At 41.3% G+C, this 26,771-nt stretch overlaps 3 protein-coding genes and 1 long non-coding RNA gene across 6 annotated transcripts in view; 3 read left to right on the forward strand and 1 right to left on the reverse strand.

Moving 5' to 3' along the window:
• Positions 1-644: 644 nt before the first annotated feature.
• LOC125015315 lies at positions 645-12,284 on the forward strand. Its single transcript, XR_007113582.1, has 2 exons — positions 645-684; positions 11,836-12,284. It is a non-coding gene; the product is annotated as an uncharacterized LOC125015315 (long non-coding RNA).
• LOC125015314 (MANSC domain-containing protein 4-like) lies at positions 2,427-5,614 on the forward strand. Its single transcript, XM_047597065.1, is given in 4 exon segments — positions 2,427-2,991; positions 3,097-3,231; positions 3,843-4,269; positions 4,271-5,614. Coding segments are annotated over 4 exon segments (1,194 nt in total). The 5' UTR covers positions 2,427-2,771; the 3' UTR covers positions 4,683-5,614.
• On the reverse strand, positions 5,413-15,217 carry mrps35 (mitochondrial ribosomal protein S35). Its single transcript, XM_047597064.1, has 8 exons — positions 15,054-15,217; positions 13,218-13,270; positions 12,858-13,025; positions 10,791-10,851; positions 10,541-10,680; positions 8,378-8,487; positions 8,207-8,276; positions 5,413-5,916 (listed from the first exon to the last, which is right to left on the reverse strand). The coding sequence occupies exons 1-8, from the start codon at positions 15,184-15,186 to the stop codon at positions 5,647-5,649; spliced, it is 1,005 nt and encodes a 334-aa protein (XP_047453020.1). The 5' UTR covers positions 15,187-15,217; the 3' UTR covers positions 5,413-5,646.
• A 135-nt stretch (positions 15,218-15,352) lies between these two features.
• Positions 15,353-26,771, forward strand: part of kcnq1.2 (potassium voltage-gated channel, KQT-like subfamily, member 1.2) — a 161,376-nt gene continuing 149,957 nt past the window's right edge. For 2 of the 3 annotated variants that reach the window (XM_047597061.1, XM_047597063.1), the window contains exons 1-2: positions 16,496-16,695; positions 18,391-19,059. In XM_047597061.1, the coding sequence (XP_047453017.1) occupies positions 18,563-19,059 (497 nt within the window). In that variant the 5' untranslated portion in view covers positions 16,496-16,695; positions 18,391-18,562. Of the gene's footprint in view, positions 15,619-16,495; positions 16,696-18,390; positions 19,060-26,771 lie in introns of those variants that run through there. The other variant, XM_047597062.1, reaches the window with a different exon arrangement.

The following is a 26,771-nucleotide window of genomic DNA, read 5'->3' on the forward strand; positions in this document are numbered from 1 at the left end:
CTTCACCGTGGCTGGCTTTTGTAAAGTGTGACCACCGGCTTGCGTCAAATGCGGAAGATTATTCACCGATCAGCAATAACATTATGACTGGTCATGATTATGACGTTATCAAGGCGCCTGTGTGTGGGATAAAATAGGCTGAGAGTGAGGGAGTTTGTCTTCAGAGTGTGTGCGTTAGAAACTGGGAAATGAACAACTATGAAAGAAGCCAAATAGTGATGTCTGTAAGAAGTGAAATCTGTTCAGTGTGGTTCAGTCTAATGAGATGTTATCCATATTTGGTGGTTTTAATGTTGTGGCTGATCGGTGTGCATACTCTGTTGAGTCAGCACCGAGCTTCCATATGTCCTGACTCTTTAAAAGATGTTAGCACTTAATTTACTGAGGCTACCTAGTAAACCTCAATAGAGCAAACTTTTAAACAAAGCTGTATAATACACATTTGAAATAGTAGCAAATGCATCAAAAAACACATGGTTATGAATTAGTTGTGGCAAACTCAATCATATTAGCTCCCACCTCTGAACCACATACAAGTTTTTTTTGTTTTGTTTTGTTTTTTTTTTGTTTTGGTTCTGGTACCCAATGTCCCACAATGCAATGCAGAAGGGAGAGGAGCTGCTTGCACCTGCAAAACATCGATTCTAATTGCAGCTGATCGTGTTGATGCAGCTCCAAGAGCAGGTAAGGATTTCACCTATGCTGCCATTTAAAAAGACTTGATTAAAATTCTGATAACTGTGACAACAGTGCACAATGTAAAAGACGTGTATATTATTTGATAGTATTCTATCAGCAAGGTGTCACATTGAAGAATCATTAATAACCAAATGACTGATCATTTAAGCACAAACGTCTGAAATCATAGCTTGATTGACATCCTGCATCTGTTAGTTCACTAGTACATTTATTTCATTTATTTACACTTTATGAGAACCGTAAACTGTATGGAACTGAGAGTGCGTTTAAGTGACCGTCGCCACCTAATGGCGTTGAGACATCATTACACCTTCTCCGTCCACTTACACTTGGCTCATTGACGAAACGCTGGACTAGAGTGAATACTCAGAGGAGTCCTTTAACTGTGGTAACATACTGTTCACGGAAACAAAACTCTGTTGCTTGGAGACCAGTACATGTCAGTGCCAGTTTCCATTTACTCCACCAGTGCCTTTTACAAACTAAAGAATACATTTGGTGTAACGTTGCCGTGGAAAAGGAGTCCAATGCAGACATTGAGACATTCAGCTGGACAGTTTGACCACTTTACTCACGTTCAGGACTTTATTATATCAGTTCAAAACATAGGCCTACTGGCAGGTTGTGTATTTTGTAACAAGATTTGAGAGCATCCGCTTTGAAGAGGTCAGCATTTAATGCTTACAGATTTGTCAGGAATCCATCCATTCATTCATCCATTCATTCATTGTTCATGACTAGTTACGTGTGCCCTGCACTCCATAAGCTCTTTGTTCAAAAAGGTGCTTTGCTCTTGACTCCCAGGTGTAAACTGAGAATGTGGTACTATGATGCAGAGACAAGCTCACAAAAGGTGAGAGAGAGGTGTTGCAAATCCCAGACTGGCGAGCAAAAAGCTTATTCTGATAATCCCATTTAAAAGAGTTCAGGCAGATAGCTACAATTATGGCAATCCACTTTCAGATGTCTGACCTTGCTTATTTATTTTGTTTTTAGCCTAGTTTTTTTTTTTTTTTTTTTTTTTTTTGCAAAAACTGGAGCAAGTTGCCACGTGGGGAAATAATACCTGCTCAGTGGAGATTCATCCAATCCCCATGACCAGAAGTGCTCTAATGGCCTAAATGATGATTGTGTAACACGTACATTCAAAACACTGAGCATTCAAAACGTTTAAGATTGTTTCATTTAAGATATATCCTCCTTATTCCTAAAATGTTCCCACAGATCTGTATGTAGGGGGTTGACAAAAACACAGGGACAAATTCATTTAATATTTTTTAGGCTTTGAAATTCCACGGAGACAAAACACATACTGGCACTGATGGAAACTGCTGTTTCAAAAATGTCTGAGACAGGACTGACTTGGGTGAGAAGTCAGAATACAAGTGGACAGCTTCATTCGCTGATGATGCTGTCCACTAAATACACTTCAAAGATGTATTATTTGCAGAGCGGATCTATTTTTGTTATATTTTACCCCACTGTTTATATTATTTCTGTTACAGTGTGTCTAAGAGTTTATAAAATTTAACTAGAAATTTGAAGTAGTTGGTGAGGTGGCCATTTCCCAGGACACTTGGATGTATGACTGATGGCTCCATTTAGAGTCCAGTGACGTTTCCACTTATTTCACCCGTGCAGTTTATGTTTCAGTAATTCATAAATTACTAATAAATAAATAGAGAGGTCAACATTTAGCCAATGGTATCCGTGGCTGTGTGCGCGCAGCGTGTTGATGCGTAAAATCAGCGCCTTCATAAACGGAATCCAACAATAACTGAGATACATGCGGGCAAATCTGAATGTCTAATGTGGAAAAGTGTCCACATTCGGTGTCCGTGTGGCTGCAATGGGGCACTGCGGCACAGCTTCGGACACCTTACGCACTGCTGGGTCTCCACCTCCTCCAGGTGCGTAGCTGTGACACACCTGGAGACGTTACTGGCACCCACCAGTAAAACCAGACCACCGGCTCCTCTTCCTGCCCGTCTGCTCCGAGCAATCGGCTTCCAAAACATGCACATGCCTCCTCCAGATTGTAGTTTGGCATGGTGTGATTTACATTATGCGCAATGAATGTCTCATGGGGTTTGCTGACGGTCTTGAGTCTGGTGTGCCACACCGAGTCGAGGTGCTCACCGACCTCTTATTATAAAAACTGCTGGATCCGACGGTTCCCGGGTATTTTCATCGACATCGAGGAGTCTCAGAGGAGAGGAGCGCAGCTCCTCAAGTTTTACCAAGAGGAGACGGCGCTCAAGTGCAGCCGCACCTGTTGCCTTACGAGAAACTGTGAGTACTCCTCTCCTGTCTTTTCGTTTGTTTTATTAGAAACGGTACACTGTGCATCAGTCCATCCTTTACTCATGCTCTCCATTCGCTTCCATTTTCTTGTAGTTTCCTGTAATCTGGCCATATTTCACTATGATAGCACCCAAGAAAACGTGAACTGCTTCCACCTGCACTGTCCGACTCTGGAGAGCTGCATCCTGAGTCACAGAGGCAACGTTGTTCTCTACAACATCACCAAGGGTAGGTTTCTCACAGAGGAATATTTAGGATTCATCTAGTCTGTGGTTTGTTTGGTATATGTTACTGTCTATACATGTCTCATCCTTAGACTTGTGATTTATTGTTTCAAAAATACTACTGCAGAAGAGACCTATATAAATAAAACTGAACTGAATTAAATGATTAGACTGCACCTAAGTATAATTTTGAGGTACATGTGCTTAGTTATTTACTGCTTCTATAGATTTCAGAAGTACATGCTTGACTATGTTAATTTAAAGTTTGAGTTTATTTTTTAAAAATTATTTTAATAATTCAACTAAATTATTTATCACCCAGCAGGAGAGAAATACAACATACAAACAAGTGCATCAGTAATAATCTAATATATAATAAAAGGAGGCCTTTTATTCTGCAGAATTAGCACCTTTTTCTACTACTTTCATGCAGGACTTCATGTAATATGTTTTGTGTGCAGTAGGATTGATGACTTTAGTGAAGACTCTGATAACCTCTTTAACCACTGAGACACTACCACTAAAATAAAAGCTGTATAATGTGACTATTGATTTGGACGTATTTCTTAAAACTAACTGATCATCCGTAACTGAAACATATTCTTTATGCTCTAGGTGTGGATCCTGATCTCCTGGTGTTCGGGAAATACTTCACCTCTAACGTGCGGGTGTTACCCCACCACTACAGCCGAGGCAACGCCTCAGAGCCGTTGCCCTCAGACAAGCGTCAGTTCATTCACCCTCCTCCTCCTCCGCCCCCCGTTGTCCCGCCTCTGACTCCTGCACCCTCAGCTAAGCCGCCCACTACAGCAAGTGAAGCCCACACCACCACCACTACTGTGCTGCAGAGTACCAGCCAGCCAACACCTGCCTTGTCCTCCACTGAAAAAACTAAACCAGCTTTGGAAAACCACGCACAAGCGACAACCCCAACTGCATCCCCTACTTCCCTTGCACCTAGCTTTACTACGCCTCCTTCCTCCACCGCAGTCACCAACCTCGGCCACTACGACGCCGAGACCACTCCTGCATTTTCTACCACAGTCACAACCTTCTACGTCCACCTCTACTGATCATCACACCACCGCCTCCTCCCAGGTCGACACCAGCCCCTCAGCTCCCACCACTCTTACCCCTAACACAGAGAGCAGCCAGCCCAACGACACAGAGGTCGGCCTCGGATGGAACAACACAGCGGGCGGTGAGGGGGGCCAGGGGGCCAGCGGAGGGGACACCATATCGGGGTTGGGACCCGGGTGGCACGTGGCCGCTCACAGCTTGTTGGTTGCAGTGGCCATCTGCATCACGGTGCTGCTGAGCTGCTGTTGCTCTGTTCTGCTGGTGGTGAGCTGGAGGGGTCAGAGGAAGAGGATGGGACGCTACCGGACATCATGGAGAGGAAAGAAAAGCTCCATGCGCCTGATAAAGTATGTTCTGGTCAGAGAGAACTCCTGAAAGTGCAGCCAAGGGAGAAGATGGATGGAATTTTTTATTCATAACTATAAAATTGTGTAAGGAAGGAATCTGGCAGACGAGAGTTAGAATTTGAATATAATTTTTACATATTAGTGCAGATTTTGTATGGCTTACCGTAAGTAGATAGGGATGAAAAAATAGGCAGCATGCAGAGGTACTTTATGGCTTAGATGACGTCACCAATAGCACCGTTGCCATGGTTTTGGTTTCATTCAGAGCTCGCCACATCGACCTGCCTCCAGAAAGACGATATGTCCTCTTGGACAACCTACATTCTGATGTACTTCAGTTACTTTAAACTGTTGTTGATGCCAAACCTCAAAAACATTGGCCAGTCATCCAGACTGGTTCTAAGCGACGCATCGAGAGCACTTCCGAGCAATTAACGTCTTCGATTCAAACAGAGCTCGGATCATTAATGTGTTGACGACCTGACCCTTTGCCCTGTGGCTTCAGTGTTTAACCCTCCCCTCGGTCCAGCACATCTCCTCACTGTATTGGGTTGCCCCTGACCTAAGTACTCTTAAAAGCCCGCTGCTGAAAGGATCCTTTCACTCCTCGACCTCACAGTGGCGAGAGTGTGAGGCCAGCTGAAGATGAGCAAGAAACTGAATGAATGGGGCTCGTATGATAAAAGCTTTAGGCATCACCATGCGCCTAGAATTCATGCAAACTTTCTACTTCAAAGACGTAACTTGAACACAGCAGCCCACATTACACTTTTTATTTCTGGTATTAAAGAATGCGTAACACACCTGATGACAGTAAATGTTTCCTGAAAAATAAATACCAACTAGTTGAGACTCTTGAGATTGTAAAATCCTGATGCACGATGCACAGTTATTTACAGTAATCTGCTGTTTGCGTTACAGGTATGACAGTCCAAAATTATAATTGAGGCCACAAGTATATAAAAAAAAAGACAGTCGTTCAATGTTCATAATTACACGTTGAGTAGTTTCTTGACGGCCTCCTTGTACTGCAGCATGTTGCTCTCGCTGTCTCCCTCATTCTTCAGCCTTTCGACCGAGTCCTTATACTCCTGCACCTCTTTTCTCCCCAGTAGCTGCTCTCGTACTTCCTCGCCGTCTCCCTCGACCGCCACCTTCATGCGTGACAGCAAGTCCAAGATGTTCTTTTGGGACGGGCTGTCCTTCCAGCTGTACTCCTCCATGTCCGCCACCGTCTTCTCCGCCTCCCAGGCCTCCACTTTCTGAAGCGTGAGAATGGGAAAAACATCTGTAACCCTTTGACGTGCAGATGAAAATTTCTCCAACTCAACTAAAAGGGATTAGACCTTAACTGAAATGAATGAAGTTACATTTCTAATTCAAACCAATAATCTCCATTAAATAGCTTAGATCTTATTTTGAAGTCCTGGCCACAGATGTTAAATATGGGGATCCTTGGTCACCCCTCGACCCTCCTTTGATGCTCCTCTCACAGAGATAGTATTTCCCCATATGCAGCTCTCTGTCTGCTGCCCGTCTAGCCATCATCACGCTCCCCGGAGGACAATCTGAGTCATTGTGCAGCAGCTTAAAGCGGGCCAGCGACAGAGCCTCAGTTCTGCTGCTGTCCAGGTGTTTGAGGTTAATGACCATCATTACTATACATATCTGATCCGCACAACATCCTGTCTGGATCAAGTTCAGGTCCTCCTGAGCGGGGACCACTAGATATTTGAGAATACATCAGTAGCTTTTAAGTGAACTGTATCGACTGTACGTCAATCAGTTTTAGTTTAAGATCAGAGCTTTTTCTGCAGTCTGCCTCAGTAAAGTCTAATCCTCACATGTTGAGGCCACAGCCTTTTATCTATAGGAAAATTTGTTGCATGTACTACAACATGCAAAATGAAATACTGCAAAGTGATGACAGTAGCGCCATAATGTCCGTCATTACATCCGTCACTAAGTAGTTTGGTCAACAGGCAGAATATCTGATGAGGTGACAAACAGCACACCTGTTTTCCCCATTTAGTTTATGTACCCATTTTTTTTTTTTAATCTTAGGTGACAGGACAGGTGTTGGGCATGAGGGCACAAAGGCAGCTAGAGTTCCTCTTAGCGGTAAACACGTCTCCATATCAGAGGCAGCTTGGAGCAGTCAGGCCTGGATTAGCACACACTGGAATTAGCAGGCAAGGTCCGTCTCCTCCAAAGGGGGAGATGAAATCACCTCAGTGGCTTCTAACAATTGGCTTCTTTGTGGGCTACCGTTACAACCTGATCACTACGCCACTCTCACAGCTTCCACAAGCCTGCCGGACAAGCACTGTGCCTTCCATTGTGTATCCGAAAGGGCAGTGGATAGCGTTCTGCGTCCTGGCATGAACACCTTTCTCACCTGAAAGATTTTTTTTTTTTTTTTTTTGTAATGTGGTTAAGCCATGACGGGGAAAAGCTCCTAAAGGCAGAGGTTGCACAATAGAGGGAGTCATTTCCTTTCTTATGTGGGCTGGCTGCAAATTCATGCGAGGAGTTCCTGGGCTAATGGGTCGATGGCAGACTTCTCTGGGGTGGCACGGTTGGCTTAATGTGAATGAGTATCAGGGTCAACACCTGATAGGGGAGACTGTTTTCTCCTCATCTGTGAGGAAATGTCAACGGGACAATGGTGCCGTTTGCCATCCCTCTGCCCATTCGACTCCGATAGCTCCTTAATGGGCTTAGTCGCTCAGATCGCAGGGCAAGACGGACAAGAATTGCCCTGTTAACGTGTTCGGTAGCACCATGCTAGTTGTATGTAAACGTTACAGATGAAGGAAGAACAATTGTGAATGGAATGTCTGTTTTTGAAAAACTGCATTTTCCTTGTACATGACTTAAATGAAAATATTTCTACAAATCTTAGTTTGAGATCTTTTTAATGCCACCTGTTTAGACACGATGTGAAAGTCTATGCGAAATATTAATTAAAAAATACGAATTGGACCTCTCCTCATTATGCTTTTCATAATCATCTAAATGCATCATTTTGGCTGGTTTTACAGAACTGAAAGTGCTCAGTGCGCCATCTTCTGTTACAGTGGCTTTACACTGACATGTAATACATCAAAGCTCTGCAGTTAATGCAGGTGCAGTGTTTTGCATTGCAAAGTGCAGAGTGTGAGATAAGACATCAACCTGCATCTGATCTCAAACCTTTGAGGCTAAACACGCTGAAAGTGACGGTGGGTCATAGGAGGCGCAAGTAATGCTAGAGAGCAGATGGCCTTTAAATGAATAGATGCTTTTTGAAAGAACACAAAAGGTCAGAAAACAAAAGGGAAAAACGTAAGTGGACACAGAAAAGGCAAAAAAGTATCCCAGCTAAGAACATGGAGTTGGTTGGGAGTAAGGTACAAGCAGAGTAGCATTTTTTGAATTTAAATAGAATAATCTGTGTTTCAGTCAAACAGATATTTGTGTAACTCGATACGAGTTTCTTTCTCTATTTAGTCGCTGGATGGATCTATTTGCTTGAGCTTCGGAAGACGCATGAGATGAAAAACAACTCACCCAAGACTCGTGGTAGAGAACAGTTAGCAGGTACATGGCGTACTCATAGTTCTGCTGCCTCAGTGGGCATCTGGTAGAGAGGAGGAGGGGAAAAGAAGCAGAGATGATGAGGTCTATGGACATTTGTTCCTATTTCTTCTCTGCATTATGTTTCTGGGACGCGGTGTTTACCTGTCGGTCTTGATGGTGAGGACGTCGGTATCCTTGCAGTATCTATCCCCAGCAAGTTTGAGCATTTTCTTGCGTGCGTGGTCATCCAGGTTCAAACTGGACAGCTTTAACTTTGAGGGGAAATGACAGAATTAAGATTAACACAAGAGAAACAAATCCCAAAGTCTGAGAAGTCCTTGTACTTCCAAGTTAAAACTTGTGATGTAATGAGAAATACTCAAACAGATGAGGGCAGATGTGATTCTGTGTTAGATCTTCAGTCTGTCTGTCCATACGCATAAACATCTTTTGAGGGTTTAGGAATAAAACCAGTCTAAACTCAGAACAATGTTTTTAAACCTATACAAAGATTTGACTTTTGAGATTAAGCCTCCATACTTTTCACAGACAGAATCCCAGCTTTTATTGGGCGACCCACAATCACCCTAAGCCCCTAGCAAAGATGATGATGGAAACCAGGGATTATATGTCGATTACATTGTTTTTATGGGTCTAACATATTATACTGGACGAAGAAGTAGAATACATGTGTGTAGAAGTAAAGTTACGTGTGAACTATACTATACAATGTTCACAGAGTGGTTGATGTGTTGCCAGTGGAACAGATCAGGATCCCAGGCTGAACTGAATTGTGATACTCTCTCACTATATTCACTAAATACACAAGAAAATAAGTACTACGTATGTTCACATTCACCGATTGATTCAATTTTTTCTTACTAAAAAAAAATAGAGGTTTAGTCCACATGTTCTGGATTTGGACTTTCACTGTGTGAGATTTGCTCTCCAATCGAGCTCCCTGCCTAATCCACCTGGATTAATGTCTAATTCCTACCTTGCTGATATAATCTAAGGCAATGTGTCAGGGGAGCAGATGGCTGGTGATTAATGGTAGAAGTGGCACATTTCCCCATGGGAAAAGGACTCATTTATCTGTGTTAAAAAGGCAAGGTTTCTTTTCACGTGTTTTACAGTGGAAAAGTCAGGATAGTTGATTTACATATTGGAGAGAGGGTTTGCAGATCAGAAGAGTATCACTGTTTAGTGACAAAACTACAGACGAAACTAAAACAAACAGATTTACGTGGCAAGGTTCAGGCAGATGAGATTTATGAGTCACCAAGAAAATATTAATCTCATTCAAGATCATTCTGTGCAAATGGAAAACAAGGTCTTAAAATCTGCAAAGTCTGTGAAGACTATCAATCCTCCATGTCGTGGCATATCCAAATAAAGCTGAAACAAAGTGGATTTGTTTGATGTTTCTTAAAGACATTATGCTACTCGTTCAAGTGGAATTTTCCGGTCTAAATGGCTGGTGGGGAAATTTGGTTAAAATAACTTATCCTTTAATGCGTCCCATATACGTTCCACATAAAAACCTCAACTCCCCACCAGCATTTAGACCTATACAAACCTCTTGGGTGAGCGGTAAAAGGTCCAGTCACCTTCATGTTAGCCATGTTGTTTTGTGTAATGCCGTTGTTAAAACTAGAAATAAATCAGATACAAAACGCCACTGACCTGCTTTTTATTACATGACTGTGGATAATCTCTCTCCCCCACTCGATAAGACTTATATTGCTGCATTGTTACTGACGTATTTTGCGTCCGATAGCTTCTTTCAAGTTCTGTGATGAGATTTATCTTTTTTTTCATGGGTTCTTTCTGTTGTGTGTTCTGCGTGTGTTTACATGTATGGTTCCGGTCTGAGAGGAGGATTGCATATTGATGGATTAGTGGCGGAGGGGGATTAAGAGCAATATTAAAATGTCAAAACAAATATGTCAAAATGTTCTCTGACTTTCTTAGCAGTGCGAAAATATATTGAGAAGTTGTTTTAAAAAAAAAACACAGAAGGAACGTGGTGGAGCAGATGCATAAATGGAAACCGACTGAACGGACAAATCTGTAGACTTGCTGTACTTTCTTGTGATCGAGGTCACCGGACAACAAACGTCTCCCTAGATAAGTCACACAGACCGGATGTCAGCTGGTGATCAGAGATTTATGTGGATGCTTAATCTCATTTTCCACGTCAGATTTCTATGAACTTCATGTTCTGTACATCGACACAACCAAGTTACAGTATCATCATGTAAAAAGCTCAATCGAGACCTATTCAGAGACACTGTGAAGAAAAACAATACAAGGCAAACTCACTGAGAGTTGAACAGTGCGAGCCAGAGGGTTTCTGAGAGATGTGCCGGCCGACAAGTAGTCGGTGCTCGCTATTTTAATGGGGAAGTGCTCGTCACATTTGGCATCGGTGTCCAACGCCGAGGGCCACTCGTTACAGAACGCTGAGGGAAGACGGACACGTTCATGTACAGCAGGAAAGGAAAGAAAAAACGCTAAACATTACCACTCTTAACAAACCACCCTTATCTCGACAATCAATCCAAGAACTTACGTTTCAGAGCTTCACAGTGTTTCTTGATGGCTGCTGGTGTCAAATGCAGGAAGTTTGGGATCTGAAACAGATTAGAAAAAAGAGAACTTCAATTTTAGATGCACTATGTTCACGTAGAGAAAAAAACTGAAGTACACATCTAGGACTTCTAAGTAAAGTTACACTCTCTTTTACTAACGGAGTCATTTACCGTTATCAGAAATTATATTCTGACACTTACGTAAAGGGACAAAAGCATCTTAGGATCATATATTATCAGATTAACAAGTAGCCAACTAGCGCAAAAAGGAAGCCAGAACTGAAAGTTTGAACCAAGACAAATTCAACAGACACACAAAGATGGCATAACTGTGTGTTTGTAAATAAGATTATTGTCAAAGGAATCCCAGTTTAAAGAGATTCACTGACAACAGGGCATGTAGGTTATCAGCGGAAGGAAGAAGCAGTGATGAAGATCTAGTAATTCAGCTTCTCCTCTTTCTGAATGAGATAAAACTAATGAACCCTTCGGTGGTTTCTCCTCAGCTTCAAATCAAAATGCTGCTCAGCATCATTTTTGGAACGTATTAAACTAACAGCAGTGACAGAGATGATGGCAGAGGATCGGGATGTTAAATTTTATATTAAAGCTTTAAAGGATTAATACACTACTCTTTTGCTCCCAAAGATCTGCAAATGGTCCTATTAGTTATGTAGCAGAAAAAAATGGACGGATGAAAGTGTTTTTGCTTAAGTCCCATCAGAGGCTCCAAAATCTATAACGGTTGGTTGAAAGTGTTAAAATATCAAATAATGACTTTATTTTTTATGAACACCACATAAAATATTCATTGTTGGAATTGGAATACACGGGATTTAAAGGGCACCGTAAATAAAGTGGAATACAAAATCCCTCTTGATCCTTTGCGTAAAGGATATTATGTAAGGCATACAATCATATAAAGTATTTTAAATTAGTATGAAAATAAACTTCTCGTGGCATGACATGGAGTAATACAAAAGTATGTTGACTAATTTTTGTTAAAACACTACTTTTTTTTTCCAGTCTCAGCAATAGGGGATGTGTGGCAGTTTAGCCGCTCGTAGCAGATGGAGAGAATGAAATCAACATCGTTGGGCTACACAGCGGAGGTCCAGCTGTGACGGCTAAAAGTAGTGAATCTGCAAGTGGCTTGAGTCCAGATGGAGCAGCTGGTGTCTGGACGCAGCAGCTCAGTAATCCGGGCACAGAGATACAGCCATGAGAACCATGCTCGCAGAGCAAAAAGTACTCTATCAGAACAGCAAGAGCCCTGGCTGGATGAAATGAGCTCCACTCGTCATAGCACAAAGATGCACACTGATACATTCACACCGTGTGATGGAAAACAATCGTTTTTTTTTTTTTTTTTGTTTTGGTTTAAGAGGTTTTTATTTGCATTCAGTTCCTTCCCAGTCTAAACATGGTGGGATGTGGTGCTTTTGTGGGAAAAATAAAGTCATTATTCTCCTGGATTCCCCCAAGAGGTGAAGCCTCTTTATTTTATTTTTTTTTGAAGGCCTTCAGCAAGTGACGTTTGCTCTTTGGATGCCGTTCTTACCTGCTTGATCCGTGCTTATAGACAGTGATGTGGCCGGGTGATGGTGACTTGCAGTCAGTATGTCTATTTCAGTAAACTATGCCTGCAGAAAGCTATGTTTTTGTTTGCCACCGTTACAATCAAACCAGAAACTCTAAGTATTGAGTGATATCTGACACTGGTATTGTTAGCTTCCCCAAACTTTAGTACTTTAGATATTTATTTGCAGCGTGAAGCTTCATCGTCCCAATAAATGGATTAAATCATTGGAAGCTAGTTATATGCAAAACCGAAAATACCAGAATTGTGTTGATACATGAATGTAAGTAATTGTGGCATCCCTAGTAACTTAATGCTATTGACTGTCCTTAGATTAATTTGTGCATATTCATTACTTTCTCTGAGAAGGCAACCTCCGTTTTGTAATTTCTATTTTAAATCCTATACCTGCTCATCCCTGTGTGTAGGTGTTTTCACACTGTGCCAGGTACAAGGAATGAGCTCTGACCTTGATCAGCTCCAAGTTGCCCCTCTTCTCTGGAGGAACGCCTCTCTTCAATGGGTAGCCCATCCTCACAGGGAGGGGGACGGAGCCCGGTCTGAAGACCCTCGCAGCTGGATAAACCGCAGTCCAGTCCTGATCCACCGGCATCCTGTCTGTCCTGGGCTCCCCTGGCTGGTGCCCCAAACACAGAGGCCAAAGGAAGATTTTTCGTTAGGACAGAAAATTGTCCTTTTTTTTAAATTTTTTTTTATTTTATTTATTGGTAATTGATAGAAATACAATTTTCTAGTTTAAATACCAGTTTTATCTAATTACAAATGTGTTCATCTTGTGATATTAGCATTACAGAGCAGACACACTTACAGGTCTTCTGGGTTTTTTGCCAAACGATCCTCGCCCACTTTTTTCTGGAACGCCTACAACAGATACACGTTCAAGTTTATTCAGCAACGTTTATCCTCATATAAACACCAAAAGAGCATTTAATACTTCTAACAATGATATCTACAGACATTAATACAATTTCTCAATTTGTGTATTTGAATTCATCAGTTTTACCTTATAATCATTTTTATTTCTCAGCATAGTCACATTTAATAACAACACTTACATTTAGTGCTTTTTAGAGTATATACTGAATGACCCATCTTGCAACTTTCCATTTTAATTTGTTTTCCAGTAGTGTACAATGACGTTTAGAGATGATCACAAATGAGTCTGTGTAAAAAATAATAACTTGTCATCATCCGTTTTTTTTTTTTTTTTTTGGGTTGTGGGCATGTTTTCAAGTGAACACAATGATCGTTCCACCATAGCTGCTTTTTAATTTTGAGCTTTTGCCTCTTTTGTATGTAAACTGGATACTAGTGGTTTTACGGAAGCCGACAAAAATAATCAGGGAAATAATCCCTTCCCTTGTGTCAGCAATTTCTTTGAAGACTAATCGAACATCTGTCAGACAGTAGTTTGCTGCCTGTGCACCATCTTAGTTTTTATTCCCTGTCTGATTCTACTCTGGGAGCTGCTGGTGGATTATGATTGGAAGAGATATTTACGTCCATGCAGTGGAATACCAAACAAGTAAAACAGACACAGGAGCCCCAGAAAGAAGCCATGAAATCTCCTTCTCTCCATACTCTCATTTGCCAGTTCATTAGGTACACTACAGAGTGTGAATACACTACATCTCATCTTCACAGAGAGGTCAGGGTATTCAGCACAGAGCTGTTGAATCAACTGTGTTTTCATTATGGAGGCCGTGGTACTACTGAACTGTAATTTGTTGCAGCGATACATGTTTCTATTATTTGGACAGCCATATTGTAGACAGTGCACCAGGCTAAATAACAAACAGTGGTTAATTCGGTCTAGTATAACATCACCACAGAGTAACTCCTCCAAAATAATCATACAGTCCAATTAGCACCTTTCTTACACTACTTGAACATAAACCCAACTGGAAGGGAAGGGGGTCATAATTTCCATGGACAATTAAATTACAGAACACTTAGGCTACGCACAACATGGACAACGTTTGTATTTCAATTTGTGGGGTGAAACTATGGAACAATTTGAAGGGGACGCTCAAGGAACGCCAAATAATCATGTTTAAAGAGATTTTTACAAGGTATGGAAATGAAGAGGGTGTTTACTGTTATGATTTTGTTATTTTTGTGTTATCTTTCGTCATGTGTGCATGTTATTTATAATGATATAATGCAAAGATTATTATTATTATTAAACAGTTAGGAAGCGAAGTATTCAATTATTATTGATCTATTAAGAATAAATTAAGTCTGTACTTTCTCCCACTCCTTTTAGAATATGTTGAATATGTAATTTTCAATCTTTGTTTATTTCTATTTTTCATTTTGCATGTATTTGTTTGCTTTTTACATGTTCGAAATAAACTAGAGTGTAGTTGTTTTCACTAGTGTTACCTAATACACTGGCAAGTAAGTGTAGTCTTGAGAGCCCTAGAAATAACTCCTTCACTTTATTTACCCCGGACATGGAAAACATCAAGTAAAAACAGCCAGGGCCACATGTACGTTTTTAGTGTAACTACCTAATGAACTTCAGTGAAATCAGAAGTACATGACCGTGGGGTTATCTCACCGGCCTTGCTAAATGAGCTCAGCTGCAGCTATGGTTCTGAGTTACCTTGAGCAAATACTTCACAGTGACCCCGAAACTCACCTTTATTACGAGATGAAGAATTTACAGACAGGGCAGACGCGTATGTGACTCTACTCACTGGTCCCTGAAATCCAAGAGCAGAAATGTTTCTTCGACCTAGGAGCAAAAGGGCCATGCTACTGTGCGAAGCCATGTTTGCCCGGTGACTACTAGTACGGAAACCAGAGAGGGACATTCGACTAAAGAGGCGAATCAGTAGTATTTAGCGCCTCCTTCAGAGGAACGCGAGTGTGGAATCATCTCACTGTGTGTGATTTGATATTATACCTTTGAATGTTATTCTAATGTTATTCTTAAAAACTGATTTTTTTTATTTTTTTTTTAATATTAAATAAACCATAAGAGCCATATTCCCTTTCTTTTGTCAACTCTCTAGATAGTGCGCGCGACCATCCACGTGCGGCCAACGGCTGCCTCTCTCTCCACCAGCTGCTGCTTTTTGAGGCATCGTGCGGTGCGTTCAGACACCCTCGTCACTTTTTTCCTTTTATATTCTGGCAAATCCTTAAAATCCCCGCATGGCTGAACTCCATGAGGACACGACTAACGTAGGATTGGGGCACATGTAAGTGTTTGTTTTTGCTTGTAACAGTTTTGAACGCATTGGATGGTTTTAACAACACCGAGTTCACTAAAATTGGTCGTGGGTGTAAAAGGTGGTTTTAATAGGAATTGGCTTAAACAGAGGATGTTTTGCATGTGGGGTACACTTTACACAGTAGTTTGACTTATTTCCGGTGTTGCCCAAACACTTTGTAGGTGATTTCAGACTAATGCAAATTTCCTCCGTACTCCCTGCAACTGCTGAAAAGTTATTGTTTTTCATTCGCAGGACAGGCCTGTATGCAAATTAGTTGATTCCATCTTATCAGGTGCACATGGACAGGGAGATTGTCACACAACCATATGTCCCCCCTTAAACAATGACAGGGAGGAACCAAAATGAGTTCAGACATGTGGGCTGTAAATGAGCCTAAAATGTTATAGCCTACAAAACAGATAAAGGTCTTAACATAATATTGCAAAACGTGATAAACATTATGAATGAATGTGATGAAAATTTATTGATATATATAATGTATTGTAAAATCATCCAAAGAAGTAATATTTACAATATTTTTGGATGAATCAAAATGTTACTTTAATTAGTGGTTCAATAAATTGTTAGTTTTAGGCTTTGGACAAAAAACAAACAAACGAACAAAAAACATATAGAATGCTGCTGGACCCATAATATTAAAGTATGGTAACGCTGGCGAGCTACTACAAATAATGAAGTTGTTTTGTTTTACATTAGACATGTAATTTTCGCTACTTAAAGGCGGCAGAATTTTACCATGTTGTATTAGGTTGTTAATGTGATTTCCCGTAACCCGTGAAGGCACCACTGGTCCAGACTCAAGCTCCGATGCACTTCAAAGGGACAAGTCCTGCAGGCAGCAGTACATTAAACACTTGTGGTTTCGCTGTATCCACGTTGTTACCGGTATTTTTTAAACGCGCTTTGAGGTAGTTTTAAATTGGTGTTCGGTATTATGTGCATAACTGGACCGTGTTTTCATAAAACGGACAAACTTGGAGGATTCAGATCTAAATAGACATACCGCTGGTACCAATTTAAAGCGCGTTTTTGGATTTTAAGGTAAGACCTTTACCGATTGCTCTAACACATGTTATTTTTTTTCTTTATCCTTCAGCAGCAGACAGTATCATGTAGCATGATGTAAATAGTTGCTTAACGTTTAGCTGATTGTGCAGCTTCATCACCTACATTTATTCTCTGTCAGCAGATCATAAAAGTTAGGAAAAAAAAGAGGTTTTTAGGGAGTGGAAAATGTTCTGTGTTAAATCACATGCTGTAGCCTAATTGTAATTAGTGTTATACGTCTCCTGCAGGAGGTCAGGTTAGTGTAACGGAAAATCACACAATACTCTGTAACTGTAGTCCCAGTGTGCATGTCTGACAGATCATTGTGTGTCTGACTAGTTTTTAAAGGCAGAAATTCTATCTAAATGGAGACAGCAGCGCATGTGGCTCCTGTCATCAGTTCATCCCCAGTTGAAGACAGATATGAACCTGGGTGGCTGCCTCCAATCAGCCTACCTCTCTTGTCCCATGAGTCCTTTTTCCGATCCTTTTAGGTAGCAGGCAGCCATCTATCTATCAATCGCAGGACCTGGATCAGTTTCTTTCCCGAACACACTAAACCACAGAGGTTACACTAATTAATTAATACAACAAGGAGTATTCATTCCTTGCTAGCTTTCATCTGACAGATGGAAAGTGTTGTTAAATTGTCTGGCTGTACAGACTCTTTGCAGACAATGGTTTTATATGACAAAAAATAGGGGTTCCTCATTTGCATACAAATTTACACAATTTGCACATTAAACCAGCTGCTCTGCATTTGTCAATCTTCTTTTTCTTAAAGGTGATAATTATTAACATTATTGTCAGAGCCATTGTTTTGCTTTTTATTTTTGAATTAGTGTGTATCTTTAAATGAAAGGCAAAAGAAAGGCGTTGCTCTAAACGTGCGCAACTTTAATCGGTCTCATTTTTTCTCCGGGTCGCGTATTGATTAAGCTTCTGCAATGTGACATGTTTTATCCTCAGGGTAAGGAAGGTTCCATTGCAGTGATCATGGCCTGAAATGAGTTGTGGGTTGTTGTTGTTGTTTTCTCTAAATGTAAGAGTTTGAATATCCATCAAGGATGATCCTACAGAAAATCCATGTTTATGATTCTTTAATGTGTCACTTAGGAGGTCAGTGTGTAATAACTTATAACCATTTACGGAAGTTTATAGAAACTATTATAGAACAGGCAAAACCCTCTCCTTCTTGCTCTTTCTAGCTTCAGAATCTCATGGTACTATACCGTTTGCAAATATATCTTAGAGCAAGAACTGGGGCTCTTATTTATCGTTACACAATGAAAAGCTTTAAGCGATATAAGCACCAGCAGTACAACAGGTTTCTGATCACATACGGCTGCAGTTCAGAGTTCTCGAGGGACAAGATTCTAATCTGAAGATAGTTTCAGAGGAGGAATATTATTCTGCTCTGCTTGAATGCCACTAGTTACAGTAGCAGAGGGTTATCCAGCATACAGGGGAATGCAATTAACATGAATGCATTTATTTTTCAGTCCAGGTGTAAAGATAAATGTTCACGACAAGTAACACGGTAAATTTCAAAACCTTTTGGCAGCCTTGTAATCTGCTTCTATAAGCAAGCCCTTGAAGCATAGGTCTTTTTAGTGGCATGCAAACAGAGGACAGGAGTTACATACAGACGTACCATATCCGTTACCTATGTCACTTCTCCTGTTGCAGGTATGGACACACTCTCAGCGCACCAGAGACAGTTCTTCTCTGCAGCTGGAACCTAACCATGTCTAGCTAGGTCTCCTATCCTGCTGGTCTTTTTCCTTCCACCCGAAACCTTGAGCCGATCCTCCAGGACTTTTAAGCCCCCCTTTGCCCTCTCTCAACTAAAGCGTCCAACATGGGGGAAAGGCGAACACACTCCTTTCACACAACGTGCCATGTTCAGCGTGACTATGGTAACAGGTTGGGGAGTTCCTTCATACGTTGGAGCCCCAACGGATATGCCACCACAAGCCTCTGCCACAACCTGGACCAGGGCATGGACGCGGACCCGGCAACCTCCACCCTCAGCACTGCCGGTAGCACTGCCCTACGGGCTCCCACACCCGACAGAAGCCACTACTCTCCTGTTTCACTGGAACTGGACCCCACAGCAGTGAATAATGGATCAGGCATTCCCTGCCATCCACCAGGGGACACAAAGGACCCAGGGCTGCAGATCATACACGGCCAGCCCTCCGTCACCTCCGTCCCGCCACCTCTCCCTCAATCGAGCTGGCTGCATCATCAGAAGGATTTCCACAGCCCTTACATCAAGACTAGCATGCAGGGGGATGTTTACAACTTCCTTGAGAGACCTGCTGGATTAAAATGCTTCCTCTACCACTTCCTTGTGTGAGTACCTGTCTTGTTGTGTGTATCCTGATTTCAGATTTGTGGACAGTTTAGCACAGCGCAAAGTAAGTACACATCCTTTACAGATGACCGCAGAAGTTGACAAGCTTGCATTATGCTTAAATGAATGAATTAGATCAAATAAACAGAATACGTGCTGAACACAAAACAAAGCATTTAGCACTTAAAGATACAAGAAGCACATGTCTCTTGTTAAATTTATACACACACACACAGCAGGAAATAAATCGACCTGGAAGCTGTTAAAAATTCAGTAAAGGTTGAGTGTCAAACTTGGGTCTCTGTGCAGTGTCTCTCGTTAGCTTCAGTTGCTCTCCCGTTAATTACATCTAGTGCTCCTCCTTCCAGTATTAGGTTCTGGTTCTCAGTAACAGAAGGAGAGGTGTTGGTGGCCTGCTTAGTCTCTGTGGTTGTTTTAAGAAAGCCCAACAGAGACAGGTCAGCGTGATCTGACTGATCACACCTCTGGCCCCGATTAACTGTGGCTTTTCCGCTCTTCCATAAGGTTGACAAATCAGCAACCTCATGCATGAAACATGGAGGCTATGTGCAGTGTTGTGTTGCAGTCGGAAACCATCTAATTTTCACAGTTTTACTTTAACTTCACTCAAATAAAATACTCAAATAAAATATCCAGTGTATACACACACACATATATATATATACACACACACATACATATATGTGGGTTGTATGATTTTGGCAGATTTTTTTGCTAAATTTGAAAATACAACTCCCAATCACATTCAATATCTGTGTACCATGTGAGTGAAGGATCTTCTATGATCTCTGAAGTATCCTACTGGTTAGTCACAGTAAGCTCTGAGCCTGTGGATTTAGACCAGATTAGATAAAAATATGAATGATAATAATAGAAGTTCAATTGAAAGGCCTCCGTTGAACCCTGTTTACATTCAGCTGGATCATACACTGAAACCAATGAAGAGTTTTCGCCCATTAAACAACATTTATATGAACCGTATAGTGTATCAGGGATATTGAATTCTTGAGTAGTGAACTGTAGCTATGTTTTCTCAGTAGGTTCCATCAAATAATCATCACCAGTATTAGTCCTGCAAAACATCTATAATGTGCCAGAATATTGTTGAAGCAAATACATTTTCATTTTAACTCCACTTTTACCAGTTTATGGTTATTTTACACTGTGTTGTTGGCGCACATTGATATAAAGTTGATGTCTGTGTTTTTTAGGCAAGCCAGATGCACTTTTTTGTAATTTGTTCTATATAAGTTGAAAAATGTTGTGAAGCTCACAACATGTACTGAGTAAATAGTCTATATAATTTGGGGTTTTGCCTGTTTTGGGGTTATTTATTTTTTGTTCTGCAGATACAGAGGGTATTGAGTATCACCGGATCATTGCCCTGTGATACCATTGTTTAGCTTGTTCCCTATTATTGTTTTTTTCATATATATAATTATGAAATTGTATCTTGAATTTATCAAATTACTCTTGCTCTTACTCTTGCCCATTACTCTTGCTCTTCTCTCTTGGCCACACCACCAACTTGACACCAATTAATGTAAGGGTAGTCGACAGATAGCTGGAGTTTTATGGGATTGGCCAAATGCGAGGTATGGTTCCATCTTGTAGTATGTTTGTATCGTATTAAGGTTGAAAATACACTGAGCTGTATTTATTGGCAAAATGTTCAAACAGGATGTGTGAAGTTTTTGCAAATGCAAAAACATGACTGTGACATAACCTGTGTTTGACTTTATACATTATGTTTGCAGACATATGAACATGTATGCTCTAGTTAACATACTTGCCACGGCAAACACACTTTTGGATGTGCCTGGCCACCTGGATTTAACTAAGCTAATAGGTACAAGCCTCTTGTACTGTACTATATAATATATATATCATCTCATATCCTCTCAGTATTCTCATATTCTACTACCACTTATCCTCACCAGGGTCACGGGGGTTGCTGGAGCCTATCCCAGCTGTTATCAGCCGAGAGGTGGGGTACACCCTGGACAGGTCGCCATTTTATTGCAGGGCTAACATATAGACAAACAACCATTTGCGCTCACAGTCACACCTAGGGTCAATTTAGGGTCACCTATTAGCATGTCTTTGGAAGTAGGAGGAAACCGGAAACACAGGGGGAACATGCAAATGCCACCCTGAAAAGCCAGAGCTGGACTCGAACCTGGACCTTCTCGCTGGGAGGCTATATATATATATATGTGTACAGTGGGGGAAATAAGTATTTGATCCCCTGCTGAATTTGTAAGTTTGCCCACTTCCACAGAAATGATCAGACTCTGGTTTTTATGGTTGTTTACTGGTTATGGGTATAGACAGAATATCAGTCGAAAATGCATAAAAAACACACAATCTAAAAGTTATAAATTGTTATGTATTTTATTAAGGGAAATAAGTATTTGATCCCCAAGCACAACACAAGTCAGTACTTTGTAGAGAAACCTTTGTTGGCAAGCACAGCGATGAGACGTTTCTTGTAGTTGGTCACCAGGTTTGCACACAGCGCAGGAGGGATTTTGGCCCATTCATCTTTACAGACAGTCTCTAAATCCTTCAAGTTTCTTGGCTGCCTCTTGGAAACTCGGAGCTTCAGCTCCCTCCACAGGTTTTCGATCGGGTTAAGGTCTGGAGACTGACTAGGCCACTCCATGACCTTAATATGCTTCTTCTTGAGCCACTCCTTTGTTGTCCTGGCAGTATTTTTTGGGTCATTGTCATGTTGGAAAACCCACCCACGAGGCATCTTCAGTGTTCTTGCTGAGGAAAGAAGGTTTTTGTCCAAGATGTTACAGTACATGGCTGCATTCATTGGCCCATAATGCGGTGAAGTTTCCCTGTACCCTTTGCTGAAAACAGCCCCAAAACATGATGTTTCCACCTCCATGCTTAACCGTGGGTATGGTGTTCTTTGGGTCATACTCACGTTTTTTCATCCTCCAAACACGGCGGGTCGAGTTAATGCCAAATAGCTCAACTTTGGTTTCGTCAGACCACAGCACTTTCTCCCAAGCCTTCTCTGAGTCATTTAGATGTTCACTGGCAAACTTAAGGCGGGCCTGTACATGTGCCTTCTTGAGCAGGGGGACCTTGCGGGCACTGCAAGAGTTCAATCCATAACGGCGCAGTGTGTTGCAAACTGTTTTCTTGGTGACGGAGGTCCCAACTGCTTCCAGATCATTAACAAGCTCCTGCCGTGTTGTTTTAGGCTGCTCCCTCACCTTTCTCATCATCATCCTCACTCCATGAGGCGAGATTTTTGCGGGGAGCTCCAGACCGAGGACAGTTGATGGTCCTTTTATGGGTCTTCCACTTGCGAATAATGGCACCAATAGTTGTCACCTTCTCACCAAGCCTTTTGCTGATGGTTTTGTAACCTATACCAGCCTTGTGCAGGTCTACAATCTTGTCCCTGACATCTTTTGACAGCTCTTTGGTCTTGCCCATGGTGCTGTAGAAGTTGGAATGTAAGAAACTGATTCTTAGAGCAGGTGTGCTTTATATACATGACGAGTTAAGATCAGGAGTATTGGTAATTAGTTGACTGAGCACAGCTGTGTGCCACATGCGCACCAGCCAATCTGTAGGAGCCTGAATTCTAAGTGAATTGTTGGGGATCAAATACTTATTTCCCTTAATAAAATACATAACAATTTATAACTTTTAGATTGTGTGTTTTTTATGCATTTTCGACTGATATTCTGTCTATACCCATAACCAGTAAACAACCATAAAAACCAGAGTCTGATCATTTCTATGGAAGTGGGCAAACTTACAAATTCAGCAGGGGATCAAATACTTATTTCCCCCACTGTATATATATATATATATGTATATTTATATATATATATATATATATATACACATATATATATATATATACACATACATATATATATATATATATATATATGTGTGTGTGTGTGTGTGTCCTCGTTACTAAATATTCCACAGTTAACAGTTGGTCGTATTATAACAAAGTGGAAGCAATTAGGCAATTCAGCCATGTAAGCTGACAAAGTGCGGCCAGTGCATGCTGAGGCCCATAGTGCTCAGAGGTCTCCAACTTTCTGCAGAGTCACTTGCTACAGACCTCCAAACTTCATGTGACCTTCAGATAAGCTCAAAAACAGACCGTACAGAGCTTCAAGTAATGGATTTCCATGTCCGAGCAGCTTCATCCAAGCCATACATGATCAAATACAATGCCAAGCGTTGGTTGCAGTGGTGTAAAGAATGCCTCCATTGGGCTCTAGAGCATTGGAGACGTTCTCTGGAGTGATAAATCACACTCCATCTGGTAATCTGATGGACCAATCTGGGTTTGGGGATTGTCAGAAGAATGGTACTTGTCTGACTGTGTTGTGTTAAACATGAAGTTTGGTGGAGCCGGAGATTATGGTGTGGGGTTGTTTGTCTGGAGCTAGGTTTGGCCCTTTAACTCCTTTGAAAGGAACTCTGAATGCTTCAGCATACCAAGAGATTTTGAACAGTTCTATGCTCCCAACTTTGTGACTTTGCACCAGTGCACAAAGCAAGGTCCATAAAGACATGGATAAGCGACTTTGGTGTGGAAGAACTTGACTGACCTCAACCCGATAGAACACCTTTGGGACTGTGAGTCGGGCCTTCGCCTCCAACATCAGTGTCTGACCTCACAAATGTGCCTCTGGAAGAATGGTCAAACATTCCCATAAACCTTGTGGAAAGCCTTCCCAGAAGAGTTGAAGCTGTTATAGCTAGGGTGGGCCGACGTAATATTAAACCCTATGGATTAAGAATGGGATGTCACTTAAGTTCCCATGTGTGTAAAGGCAGGTGAGCCAATACTTTTGGCAGTATAACCCAGTGTATCTCACTTTAGTTCATGACTCAGGGATTAGGAGGCTATAACAACATTCCCTTCATAGGGGAGAGCAAACCTGAGCCTGTCCTTCATTTAATATTAAACCCTTCTGACTGATCCCTGTTGACACTTCCTTAAGTACCGCTTACATGTCGATGGCTATCGTTGGTGCCATCTATTCTCTTGGCCTCTGTAATGATTGGCAGCGGAGAAGGAAGAAAGAAAGGACTGCATGCAACACTCAGGACAGACCTAATAGGTCATTCTTAATAGACCTGGGGCCTGTATCACGAAGCAGGATTACGAGTTTAGCGAGGTAAATTCAGGGCTAACCCTGGGTTACGGTATCATAAAGCTGGATTCATTCTTATCGAGGTACGTTACCATGGTAACTTACTCTGAATGGCAAACCTGCTTTGGGTCAGGGTTGCTTTCAGAATTTATCTGAATCCGATAAAGGGCTCCACCCACCGGCCAATCAGCTGTTCGGTAAAGAATCACATGCCCTTTAATTGAAGACCCGATTGATACTGGAGCCCAAATCGTGAGAAGAGCTTTACGGCGTGAACGCATCTTCCAGGAGATAACCTCACAAAGAAGAGTATATTTTAGCTATTTGTCCCCTCTAATCTCAAACACAGCTCAAAATCAGGATAATTTCATTCAGGCCAACAACTTTATGTATTGATATGATGTAATTGTAGCATCAGCTTCCATCTTTATTATAGCCCATATAACATTATAGAATTAAAAAATCCAACTCCCCGGGTGAAAAAATGTTTTTGTGCTTGGTTTTTATCTGCTCCCACGTTCTTTTTACATCTGGGGGAATGAGACAAATTGTAATACACACGATTCATCTATGCAGCACAGTGATTGGGTTTCGTGGCTGGTTGGTTAAATGTCAACTAACTGAGCCATTGATGTGTAATTTATGCAATCTGCAATCCTTTGCCATGCCATTAGGTGTCTCTTCGATTCAGCCGCGGTGTTTTGACTGTTTGAGATTTCGAGTGAGTTTTGCTTTTTCTTCTTCCTATTTGAGGACGATCAGTCTCCTCGTAGGAGGAGTATGCTGTCCTTTTTGCTGGCGGATCAGCGCTCATGATTGTGATTAGTCTGCTCCCTTGGAACCTGCCCTTTATACGTGCGCGTTCAACGATTCACAACAAGACAAACCTGGATTGAGTTAGCGGGTTGATAACCAGATCATCATTGTTCTGGATAAGTTCAGCTGGATAAGTTGGAGTAAAACTGGATAAGTTGAGCTCACTTTGTGATACAGGCCTCTGCTCTACGTTAGGATGACATACATGCAGGTGGTTGCATCACTGCCTTTATTGTGAGGAAGCAAGGAATAGCAACATTTTCCAGCTAATGGTGGGCATGCTTACACACAGAGCCAGGTATAGCACAGATGTGTTGGATTATAATAATACAATGATTGTAAATATGTAAACACATTGGCCCATGTACATGAAATATACCCATCAACACTCCATCTGGATTTTCCAGAACATCTGTCCAATGAGCAGGTAGTCTAATAGGATAACGCACCATCTACAGACTGAAAATGAATGCATGCAATAGAACCATACTGTATGTCAGTCAGAAAACTTTATTCATCCCGCGGGGGCCATTTTGTTTACAGTCCCAGCAAACAAACAAACAACATAATCCTCAATCAAACATGCATGAATAGGACACAACTACATAAACATTCACAGCTGTCCTTGGCCTCTGCTCCATCCTGTAATGACTCCTGTTCAGCTGTTATACAGCAGTCTGAAGGAAAAAAAGGAGACGGGGTTTATTTTCCTCAAGGGGTACAAATGGGTGCAAATTAAAATGATTTAAAAATTTACTTAAAAATTAAAAGATTTGTATTTCAACAAAAAAAAAGTTTTTCTTTGGAAAAAAATAACGCCTTCCACGTTTTACTGTTTAGCGTTTCTCACTGCGTAAATGGCTTTCTAAACTTTGACATAAGTACCGTACAGAGTCATCACAGGGAGTTAGATCTGTCAACCATTCATCTGAGAACCTTGTGAAAGGAATAAAATATTTTCATCCAGCTGCCTAGTAAACTACCAGGACCATGAATATGGACAAAGACACCACACTAATGATTTAGTCATAGTGGGCAGATATCTCTTGGACTAAGGACAGCATACAGCGGACATGTGTCCGAAAAGCGTCTTATGCAATGGCGTGCTGACTTGCCACGGCGCAGACAACCTGGGTCTATGATTCCCGTCACGTTTGGGCCACTCCCTCTGAGTCTTTTACGTAACCAAAGGATATAACCATGCATGCCCTCATGATTCCTAAATGCCCTTCTCAGACTTACAGCAGATTATACCTCTTGGTCCCCTTATACTAACTCATACTCAGTTTCTTACACAGTGTTTCATTCAAAGAACACATTTTTTTTTTTTTTTTGTAAATACCTCTATTTGTAATCAAAATTTTCATATACGATGAAAATGGTGGTGATGGTGATTTTACTATTATTATACCTCAACTAGTCTGTTTTGAGGAAGAAGCTCACCTGTTTATCCTCGTGAGAATGCTGCAGGCCAGATGTTGTCTAACACACTTGGTTCTGATGTGTGTTTTCATATCTGGACAGATTATTGTAATGGCTATAGTGAATCCTCGGCTTCCAGGATTTCCCCTCTATCCATGTGGAACGGGCAGAAAGGAAACCTCTTGTTGGATATCTGCTTACAAGAGATTACTGCCTGAATGAAGTGAACTTTGTGGATCCCTTCCATCAAGTAGGGCTGCACAATTCTGGAAAAAATGTGAATCACGATTTATTTTTATTTT

This window comes from Mugil cephalus, chromosome 10, assembly GCF_022458985.1.
Source record: "Mugil cephalus isolate CIBA_MC_2020 chromosome 10, CIBA_Mcephalus_1.1, whole genome shotgun sequence".
In the NCBI taxonomy this organism is placed as follows: Eukaryota; Metazoa; Chordata; class Actinopteri; order Mugiliformes; family Mugilidae; genus Mugil; species Mugil cephalus.